Source organism: Ornithodoros turicata, unplaced genomic scaffold (genome assembly GCF_037126465.1).
Source record: "Ornithodoros turicata isolate Travis unplaced genomic scaffold, ASM3712646v1 Chromosome166, whole genome shotgun sequence".
Taxonomy (NCBI): Eukaryota; Metazoa; Arthropoda; class Arachnida; order Ixodida; family Argasidae; genus Ornithodoros; species Ornithodoros turicata.
Window position 1 is genome coordinate 1 of NW_026999324.1, and position 11,494 is coordinate 11,494.

General features: G+C 46.8%; 1 protein-coding gene across 1 annotated transcript; it reads left to right on the forward strand.

Moving 5' to 3' along the window:
* Positions 1 to 3,584: 3,584 nt before the first annotated feature.
* On the forward strand, positions 3,585 to 11,126 carry LOC135372730 (uncharacterized). Its single transcript, XM_064606217.1, has 7 exons — positions 3,585 to 3,873; positions 5,280 to 5,318; positions 7,056 to 7,097; positions 8,792 to 8,845; positions 9,467 to 9,782; positions 10,497 to 10,562; positions 10,947 to 11,126. The coding sequence occupies exons 1-5, from the start codon at positions 3,585 to 3,587 to the stop codon at positions 9,697 to 9,699; spliced, it is 657 nt and encodes a 218-aa protein (XP_064462287.1). The 3' UTR covers positions 9,700 to 9,782; positions 10,497 to 10,562; positions 10,947 to 11,126.
* Positions 11,127 to 11,494: the final 368 nt, after the last annotated feature.

Sequence of the window (11,494 nt, forward strand, 5' to 3'; positions counted from 1 at the left end):
ACCGCTTCTTTAAACACGCATATATGCTTAACTTTACCTGGGCCTATTTAGACACACCCTATGCAAAATAGTTTCTTCCGTTGGTTGTAGTTTTATTCGGACCGCGCTGCTTTTCGCAGATTGTTCCTTTCTGAAGGACGCGGAAGAGTGTTCGGTTTTTACGTCTCCGTTAGAAAGTGAAATTGATTGTGCTGTCTGGTTACGCCATCGGACAAAAGAGATAGGAGAAAGGTGTGTGCTTGCCAGGAAGCGCCTCTGGCGAGAAGAATGTCAGGAGCACTTCCCATGGGGTAACTCCAGGCGTAAGAGTTCTGCGGCCCAAATGGCAGACGATACGTAACGGGTGTTGATGTACTGTAAGGGGCAAGGTGGCACGGGAGGGAAGCGGCGACACAGCCCATGCCTCCTCAGAAAATCAATCATGGGCGCACTATGTTATCCGACAGAAAATATGTACCGTATGTGACGCTGATGGAGCTCTTTTCATTGATAAAAGAACCGCGAATAGAATTTTGTCCCACGATAGATATAGGCACAAAGTATGCGGAAGATCCAACTAGATATCAACTGCATGGATATAACTCCAGGGCGTTTGTTTCATTCGATTCAGATGTTATACCTACAGGGTGGACGCTCTAAAAGATGAAAGATAAGAGTCACTGAAAAGGTTAGCCAGCTGTAGGACTCGAATCCCCATCTTCTGGATTACCGGTCCAGGGCTTACCAATTGAGCTAAGCTAACACACCTCCAGCCACTTCAAAACGTGCGTCATCTTGGACAAACCAACCACTCTCTATCACTCACTCATCCCCGTTTTCACTCTTACATTTTTCTCACTCATACACACAATCATACGACAGGATAGACGCAAGCGGCATCTGTTGAACGTGAGACAATTGATTGCTGATGCTGAAACACATAGAAAGGACAAATACATACAATGCCTCAAGTGCAGGTGTATGGTTTGTCCTTTCGGATGACGCACCCTTGGAAATTGCTGGGAGGTGTGTCGGCATATCTCAATTGGTAAAGCCCTGGACCGGTAATCCAGAAGATGTGTGTCCGAGTCCAACAGCTGGCTAACCTTTTCAGTGACTTCCATCTTTCATCATTAATTTCTTAGGGACTTGAGGCTTTGTATGTGTTTGATCTTTCTGTGTGTTCCAGCCAGGGCTTGGCACGATACTTAAAAAGTACCTTCGATACCAATACTCGAAACCCTCCAAAAAGAAAACAATACCGATACAAGATACAGAAGCGAAATTGATTTCCGATACAGATACTCGATTCTGTATCGTCGATGCTTCGATACATCACTGAAATCCCGAATATAATAAAGCTGGTGTTAAGATTAGCGAAGTTTACATCAGTGAAATCCGAATATAATAAAGCTGGGAATATGATTAGGGAAGTAAACAAAAAATCTGCTATTTCTGGAACCTTCAGTGTATTTTTATAGCGCACACTTTCTGAAAGGGCTTAAACATATCCAACCGCTCAACTGAACTTATTGAAGCTCAACTGTCTGTGCAGCTAGCCTTGTTAAAACTTTAGATTGGACTGAAGCCATGGGTACGTTGAAATGATCGCTTCCATAAGCACCCTAACAAAAAACAATTCTTTAAGATAATGTCCTTCATGCGTACCGGTCTGTGAGCACTTGACTATACATACGAATAAACCGGAGGCTTTTTTTCAGCTGGGTTTCGTTTGGTATTGCAGTACTTACCCGGTAGCCTCTGACTTTCCTCTGCGTGTGTCACAGACCCTGAGCGTGTCCCAGAGCACGGCAGTCCCCCACAGCTCTTGCAAAATCTGTATCAAAATGCGTGTTACTGCGCACGGAGGAATCCGTGCCTCTCTATTGGTCGGACGCCACAAGCGTGTCCGGATTGGTTGCCGGAATTTGAAAAGGGCACTTCGGCACTCGGCGGAGTGCGAATGGTGGATGCGGCGGAATTCGAATGGTGGACGCCGGGCCGGCTTCCGCCGGTGTCTTTCGTTGGGAGTCAAGTGCGTTGGCCGTCTCATCCGTGTATGATGCTGACTTTGATCGTGTTCTACTGTTTCTCGACAGAAGCATGGGACTACGAGCAGCCAATCGGATTTCAAAGTAAAGTGTTGTCGTGAATTCTGGCTCGATGAACATGTTCGAGCGCCGTTAGATCTGCATAGCGATGACAAGAAAATAGGTTCAGGAAGCAGCACCATTCTGTGTTTGACGTGTAGCAGGCAAGGACACGATGATTGAGAGGTTGTGCGCAATACCGACACAAGGTCGCGTTCACGACACATGCCGGTCTCTTCGGATTCAATGTGCTACCTTTCGGGCTTTGCAATGCGCCTCCCACGTTCTAAAGATCACGTTGTCGGGGACCTCAGATTCTGTCCCTGTTATTTGGACGACATTCATCGTTTTCAGTAGGACTCCTCAAGAACACCTACGGCACCACAACGCCGTCTCTCTCGTCTGCGGTCAGTTCACCTCAAGGTCAAACTCCAGAAGTGCAACTTTTTAAAGAACAACGTCTTGTATCTTGGGCACCATGTTGGCCCAGATGGCATTCATACTGACCCGGCCAAGACTGAGAAGGTTGTGAACTTGCCCTCACCGCAAAGTGCGGAGGAGCTCTGGTCGTTGTTGGGTTTAGTCGTATTAACGCCGGTTCACCAGAGATTTTGCCACTACCTCCTCTCCTCTGCATCGTCAGCTCGAAAATACCGCCTTTGCGTGGACTGAGGCTGTTTTTGCCCACCTTAAACGCCTTCTCACACGCGCGCCGGTCCTCGCTATCCAGGCTTCAGCCTGCCCATCATTTTGGAGACGGATGCAACCGACAGCGGTTTCGGCGTTGTTCTCTCAAGAGCGAAACGAGACCGATAGTCATAGCTTACGGAAGGCAAGCCCTAACCAAGCCCGAGAGGAAGTACAGACTCACACGCAAAGAGCTGCTCTCACTTGTTTATTTCATTCGCATATTCCGTCATTATCTTCACGGCAAGGAGTCTGTCTGCAGGACCGACCACAGTGCACTACAATGACCCAGGTGCTTCACACCCAGAGTTCAATGAACTCTAGCGTCTCCGACTGGTGCACATCCTGTCTGAAATGCTGCTCACGGAAACTCCCACAAGTAACACCTCATGCTCCTCTGCGTCACCCGTATGTGGCGGCAGTATAGTAGTGATCGCTGAGCACAGGTCCAGTGGCTGACGTACGATTCCCTGCGTGTGCTTCGGTCCTGTTTGTGTTCGAACAAGCTTGAGGGTGCGGGCGTCGAAGTCGATGATGTAATGATGTGTGACGAGGAAGTCTACGATGAGGATGCAGTCACGCGGTATACCACGGACAACGAAACCAGGTAGAACGGTACTGGTGGTTCCCGGGACAGATATCATCAGGTCATAAACTCCTGCGACATCCAATGGGTTACCATTGAGGTCGTAAACAGGCTGGGGTACAGTCGCTTCGGTCGGGGAACGCCTCAGTAGTGGCTGCCAGATATCGTAGTTGAGGATAGTCATACTGGATCCCGACTCTAGCAGCATCCTAACTGGCGAACCTTCAACGACGCCTGTAGTCATGATTGAGGGACCTCCCAGGTTGCCGGTGGACCACTGTATAGGCGTTCCCAGCGAGGCCGAACAAGGAATGCCGATTAGTTTCCTGTTGCCGGATACCTGGGAAATCGGGACTGGGCTTATCCTCGTGGACGCCGTGTACAACACTTTGCGAGGTGACTCGGATTGCCGCAGCGGTAGCACACTGGGACGTTTGCAGGGCGTGCACTTTGCAGAGGTGGCAAGGACATTCAGTTTCCTGTCCAATCCAGCTATCGCTGATGCAAGTCCCGTCAGTGGATCTATCGCTGGTGTGGCTTGTGACACCTAAGGCACTGTGTGCGATGCTGCGGAAGGAGATAGCGGAAATTGGCGAATAACTGCAAGACTACTAGAAAAGCATCGGCTATTTGAAAAGCATCACCAAGCGTTGCAGGGATAGCAGAGGTGACCTTGTCTCTGGTTGCAGAGTCAAGGCCAAAATAAACCATCTCGTACCATGTCATATCTCATTTGCGGCGAAGAACGGGAAGAGGCAATAACTTCGCCGTCGGTCCAAGAAAACGGCGAAAAAGTGCTTCTCCTAGGATTGGAAGTCCGCATATTAAGAATACATCTGTCAGGTAGAAGAAACTGCTGAAGTACTGACAAGTTTTCAGGTGCCATGTCACTAAGACGAATCCACCGCTGCCACCAAAACGTAGCAAGCTGAAAAACGTGTGGGTTTATTCTTCGTCCAATGGGATGTCCAGGTCGTTTTCGAATCTAGCGCGAGTGCTGAGTCACGAAACATACGTCGCACCGTCCTCGCGATGTTCATCACGCCCATTTCGCAACCAGGCGCCGCTACAGTACCATATAGAGTAAATTATTTGCCGTGCTGCGATATTACGCATAAATATTACACAACACTTGTGTCAGGGATCGCTAGAAAACGTTGTACTACTCGACTGGCTTCATGCAAACGTGATACTTTTTCCCAAAACAACTGACACGATAAACGTAGAAAATTATCGCCAAATATCATTGAGTAAGTTTGCTGAACCTCACTTCCCATATTATGACTTACCGTGATGAAAACGACCTTCTATTTGTAAATTAATACGTGTTCGGCAAGAATCGTTCTCATTTTATTTCTTCAAAATACGCCTCTTCAAGAGAGCCCTCCCGACTGGACACCTTGCGACAGCCGTCTCGCTTCCGATGCACGATGTATGCAGAGTGTTGAAGGTAAAAGTTCTGAACGGGCGGTCGTTTGAGCTCGGCATCAAACATGATGGGTGAGATGTGTTGTGCTTGGCGATAGTGACACAACAAGTATCACGTTTGACTGCAACGAAATGTTGAGATTAATGTTTCCTCGTTTCGTTCGCATTAGAAATGGAAGAGATTGCATAATGAGAAAATTATCCTCTGGACCACTGCTGTTCAGATCTGAGTTTTATTTTATTTCGTCGTACATCAACCATTGCTTCTTGGATCATTCTTGGAAGTGGATTCAAGCCACTTGGACGGACGTCGACAAACGCGAAACAGACACGTTGCTCAGTGATGTCCTATTTTGAAACACGGTCATTTTCGGACCCTGCAGATATATAGACATTTTTAGATATAACCCTGGATTTTTAAAGCTGAAACATCGTGGCACACCAGCGACTTCTTCCTGTGGACATCACTTCTGGTGGATGCTGACGCTTTCATTTTAATTTTATTTCAGAAACGCAAAGCGCTCAGGTGTCGGCAGCTTCCGACTTGGGTATGTGAAAAACAGCGACGTAGCGATGATTTTTTTTTTTGGGGGGGGGGGGGTCTATGGGGCATGTTTCCCATGGGTTCTTCGGTACAATATTTATACGAGAAAAATAAAGTTAGGACAAGGAGGCGCGAGAAGCGCCTTCGTTCACTTCTTGGTTATCACGAGATCGAGTGCAGTCGTGTCTGATATTTCAACGAAAGGAATGGTGCTGTGGTATTATCGCTAGCTTGTAGACATCATGCTAATTCTGATTATACACCTGATGATAATTCTACATGGGGACAGGGGATGTCACCCTCATCTCCCTTGCCCAATAGCACTCCCAAAGGAACGTTTTCGGATCAGGGGTTAAATCCCCAAACTTCCCCTCTGGCTACGTCAGCGTTGACATGCTTTGCACAGAATCAGCGGCTATTCCATTCGATTACGTCGTGATCGTCCAATCTGTAGTGACAGTTCTACTGACACGAGAAACTGCAGGTTATTTCACATGTAAGAGTTGAAATTCACAGTTGGGGAAATGAAGAAAAAACAGACAAGGCTATCAAATTTGGCATTTAATTGCAACCTGCAAAACCAAACGAAATGTATGGACGCGCAGCAAACGCACAATTAACAGACATGACATCGCATATTGACTGTCTCAACGGGTAACTGGGACTTTCATGGGTCGAGAGTACAGAGGGGATTTGAGCTATTGAGGAAGTGCTTTGTGGTGTTGCGCTTTTGTGAGTAGCCTATAACAACAGTTACAACACCACGCACAACCACCCAATAAAAAAAAAAACGAACAGTCTGTGGCTCGAAATAGAAACACGCATAAAGCGCTTTGACTTTGTTGAATGTCGTTGCAAAATCATATTCTCGCTACATGAGCTCATGAAGCGAAATGATTGGTCTGCGTAACACAGGCAGGAGCTTAATATTAGTAATTGGCTTACGTTTTTTATGGGTTTCCTTCAGACCATTTCAGGCATATGTTGGCACGCTCTAAATCTGCTGCAAGCCATTCAAAATCTGGCGTCAAAAACTCACCCGCACTGTTGGTGATAGATATGCTAATGTCTTACGAGCTCGTCTACGAAGCAGGGCACAGGCTGGCTAGTGGGTTCCAGCCTACTGCGGTGTCGAAGGGAATGCAGGCCGACAGCACAGCAGAAGCAGCTGTCTCGTCTAGGAGGCGGACGCGTATCGCGCTGCTGAGAGGAGATCGTCATTCCGTACTTTTACGCCTTGTGACTCCCCGCAATAGACCATTGACATTCTCCCCCAGCTACGCTGAGCAGAGCTAATGCAGCGTTCGCTCTGCGGGACATACCTCTCTCAAGCTGCTGCATTAGTTAATCGAATAAGCCTTGTGTGGTTTTCTACAGCGCAGTGGCGTTACCGCTTGAGACAAGTTGACTCTCCCCAATGCTGTCACTGCGGTGCTGTAGCGCGACCGCTCCGCCAGTCACATTCATTACATTTGCATAAATAAGATAACAGCTCATTCATTACATAAGTTATATTTCATTGGTAAAGCGACTTGAACGGACATAATAACCAAAACAGGAAATAGGCACGTTGCTCAGTAATATCGTGTTTTGAAACATGGTCATTTTCAGACCCATTATCTTTCTAGGATTGAGACCCTGATTTTGAACGCTGCAACTTGGCGGCATAGCAGTTGCGTCTTTTTATGGACATCGCGTTCTGGGAGATGCTGACTCTCTGTCTTTTTAATTCATATTTCAGGAACGGCAAGTGCTCAGGCGTCGGAGGCAGTTATAGGCCCGGGTACGTGATGGACAGCAGCAAATATATTTCGGGAGGGGTTCTATGGGAATGGTGCACATGAAATGAGGATGTCACCCTCATTTCGTTTTCTGAAAAGCGCACTACCAAAGGCACGGTTGTCGATGGGGGTTGAATCCCCAAACATTCTCACTGGCTTTGCCAGCAGTAACAGATTCATTGCACCAATTGAGCTGCCATTGCATTCAATTGCACCGTCAACGTCCCAAGTGTAGCGACAGCGTGTACTGACATCGGCAGTGTCGACTATATACCATCTAAAGAAGTGAAATTTACATTTGAGAAAACTACGAAAGACCTCACACTCGTAAATTTGTCAGTTCATTTCATGCTGCAAAAGAAAACGAGATGCATTGCGGCACAGCGAACGTCCCATGAACAAGCATGGCATCCCATCTTCAGGGTACTAAGGGGTAACTGGGACTTTCGTGAGTCGAGAGAGTAAATAAGGGGGGATTGCGGCTATTGAGGGAGTGCTTGATTCGGGTGTTGCGCTCTTCTTGTATTTTCCTCTCATTACATTACACTTTAGGAAACCTGTGTCAACATAGGTTCTAACTGAGTAGGAATTTTATCAACTCCAAGCTACGGTACATATTGACTTGACAGACTACCATGAGGATATGTAAGGAGGAGGAAAAAAAACTCTGGGAAGGACAGGGAGGAGACACATAGATAACATGCAACAGCAAATACACTGGGGGTACGCCGGGCATGAGGTTTGGTGCTCCGGTGAATTAAAAAAAGGCAATACGTGGCGTCGAAATGGAAATATGCATCAAGTGCTGTATGTTTATTGAATGTCATTGTGAACTCAAAATTCGAGCTATGTAAGCTCGTGGAGCGAAATGACTGGTCTGCGTGACAATGGCAGAACATTAGTAATTAATGGCATTTCGTTTTTCCTGGGTGTTCCTCGGGCGCTTTTGATACATATGTCGGTGCATTTCCCTTAGTAGTCGCGCCAGGATGCACATTATCTGACTACGTCAGAATGGTGACAGACGCATTGCACCGATTGAGCGACCATTTCATTCCATCCCATCGTGAAGGTCCATAGTGTAGCAATAGTGTCTGATGACATGTGCACTGTCATGATGTGCACAGTTGAGAAGAGAGTAAGAATGCCACCAGGCATCGCCTCCGAAATACGCCGTATGACCGCACAGCAAACGTCCCATGGACGGACACAGTATTACACGAGTCGAGGATGTAAATAAGAAAGGGATTGAGGGAGTGCTTTATCAGTGTTTTCGGAGTGTGTTGTGCTGTTCTTGTACGTGTTTGCCTCTTGCATTTCAATACACTTATGAAACAATATATTAACTTAACGACATTATCTACTGACATGTTGACCATGGTTTTGAAACCGTCTACCGATTGCGGCACAGATCAGCGGTCCATGCAGTGTTTTTCAAATAACATACGGCTTCTAGAAGTGTAGCATTTCTGCGCAAGCAGCATATGTTGAGCGGGAAATATATACTCGCAAAAACAATTGATAACTGCCATTATGGCCGTTTTATGACTCATATCCCACAGCCGGCTGAATGGTCCCATCAGAATATGACGCTGATGGAAACGTTAGAAGAGTTGCAGACTGTGCGCAGTCCACAAGTTCTGATTGACTCACTCATTTACCTGTGTTGCTTAATGCATTGCATTTGGTACCGCAGAAGTTGCTCCCGCTCCTGCTGAACGTCCTGATGAAGTAAACCTCGTCGATGAACGTGAGTGCGAATATGGTTATCGCTACTTCTTCAGTGAGCAACTCCCTTAGATATCTTATCGCCCTACTACATCACGACATACAATGTAACATCTTCGCCACCTGCATGTTAACTATCCCGTGCAAAGAGTGGTTTGAAAACCGAAGCGAATATGAAGCGAACAACTGATTTGGATAATCGAATACGAAGCGAATAAGTCTAGAACCGTAGCGAATAGGAAGTGAATAGCTGCAAAATGGGACCGGTTTGCCCGCATAGGCGGAGTGGAAATCAAGAGCGAACGGAAATGTTAGCAGATAAATGATATGTTTAAAATAGGTCTACAAGCGCCAAATCTCTGTTAGTATCTATTGAGAAGGTAGTGAGGTAGGTGAGGACGAAATGGTATTTCACCACCATTGTTCTGACATAATAAAGGTCCAATTGACACGAAATGTGAAGTAAAACAGGCCTTGTCAGATGATTCCTTATATCGTTCCGATGTACCATGCAAAATGTTTCCTTTATATTCGACTCCAAGAATTTATAATGCAATTCCGAACTTGCATCTCTTGCCCTCGACTGAAAGCCGCACTTGGAACAGTAGTGACGTCAGGAGCGTTCTGTTCCGGCATCATCTAGGCTCCTCTGAGCGGGCTGTGTCAACACCACCTACATACACAAGGCCCCTCCGCAGCTCCGTGACGTCACCCTATGCCGTCCGTCGGCAAGCCAACAATGGCGTCCGCTTGCTGTGGTTGCGTTCGGCAGAGATGCTATTTCGAAGACGAATTCACCCGTTTTCTCGATGTGAAACAGCGAACGAGCGTGTACTTCCGAAGAATAGGATCCTACTGCAGTGTCTGTGCCCATAACTTACGGAATAATTGCGTACACAGCGGCAAGCCCAGCGACTTACAACTTCTGCTGCTAAGAGTACACGAAAGCACGAATAAAGGTGAGTTGAACAGCTTTACTACTCGTTTGGACTGGTGTAGCTTTAATACTTCCTCAGGAACAGTTCTAGAACGGTTTGCAACAGCATACTTCAAAATACGTGCAAAAGTTGTACTTTGAGGCGTACAATTACAGTTTTTGGATGCAACATTGACTACGTTATGAAGGGCACCCATAGAACGCTGTGATCAAATGGCACCATTACCGGCCTCGGTGGCTCAGTCGGTAGCGTGTTCGCCTTCTGATCCCGAGATCGCGGGTTCGAACCCGGCCGAGGACGTCAGCAACTCGGTGGCAGGGTACAAGTTGCTTAGACACGCAGTCTTCCGCGAGGGACGTTAAATAAGGGGCGCCGTGTGATGAGCTTTCATCGCACGTTAAAGGACCCTCAGGTGGGCAAACGCAATCCACAGACCGACAGCTGTGGCGTCGCTCATGATCTGAGTTGTCTCGCGACGTAACCCCCAATTATTATTACATTATTAAATGGCACCATTTAGTATTCACCTTGTAGAATTTTATCTTTTGTTTCTGAGAAGCTGCTTCTCCCTGTGCAACTGATCTGTCGCAGCTTAATGTTGTTCAACAGCCTGTTTACAGCTAGAACGTGTTGAAACGGAAGTTTCTATTGCTATAGCTATCTTCTTTCTCCCGAATGTATTGAGCAATGACGCTGGATCTCTCTTTCTGATTGTTCTCTTTTTTTCTCATGCAGAACTTGTCGAAGTACGATTCATGAAGAGCAGCATTGACAACAAACGTATGCGTTTCGGCTACAAAGGTGCTGGGAATCTTCGCATTCTGTTGCTCAATGTTTGCTTCGTTGAGGGCCTCGAATGTAAATTCAGTAGCACGCTTTTTTAGGTTCTTTCTCTTAAGCGCATAGTAATTATACAGTGCACTACATGATGCTCGTTCAACGTCGACTCCCCTGTCAATGTCAGGGAATGCTGGTTGGAAGAAACACCTTAGAGTGTTCTTTTCGTTAAGCCTGTTGTTGCAGGTACACTTTAGGGGTGGGGTGGGGGGTGGAATGGGTTAAACATGTAAAAAAAGGAAGAGTTTGATTTACATTTTGTCTGATACATTTGAGAACATTGTAATATCATTCCCCGCACTGACTTTCTTGCATTTGCTTCAGTACTCGCTTTTATTTTCTTCTCAGGTGCCTCTTGTGACGTGTTTGCAGTAGACAAACAACTGGTGTAAGTGGTGAACAGGTGCGGGACACACCATCAAGAGTCAGCCGTGTGTCCTTCAGTAACTACGACTTCCTTCCCTGTCTTGCAGTCAACACTGCGTGATGTTTTTGTGATTGGTTGTTGGAAAACGACGACAACTGACATTTGGCGGTTCTTCTGATCACTTGCGCTTTCAGTCAGTAAAGCTGTTCATACTTTCGCTAAGTGGCTCGCCCCTTTCAACAGGTTATGGGCCCTGGCGTTGATCGTCGGTAATCGTTCAACCGGGTCTGCTCGTCATCTCCTGCTGCGTCGAGTTGGAAATTGCAGAATGAAGCAAATTCTCTGTGGCGAAGCTCGTTGACGGCAAGTACCAAGTATGGAAGTTTAAGATGAAAATGCTACTCATCCGGGGGCACCTGGTCGTACGTTGCGAGTGACGTCGCAGCGGATACAACGCCTGCATGGATCACCGGAGGCAGTAAGGCCCAGAGCACAATCTCCCTGAGCATCGATGACGGACAGATCGTGC

What these genes read in the sequence shown, in the direction of transcription:
- LOC135372730 (XM_064606217.1), top strand. Translation starts at nt 3,585, where the DNA reads ATGATTGAGGGACCTCCCAGGTTGCCGGTGGACCACTGTATAGGCGTT. An exon ending in GGAGGCAGTTATAGGCCCGG is followed by an intron (nt 7,098 to 8,791) that starts GTACGTGATGGA and finishes TTGGTACCGCAG; the next exon opens with AAGTTGCTCCCGCTCCTGCT. An exon ending in AGTAAACCTCGTCGATGAAC is followed by an intron (nt 8,846 to 9,466) that starts GTGAGTGCGAAT and finishes GGCATCATCTAG; the next exon opens with GCTCCTCTGAGCGGGCTGTG.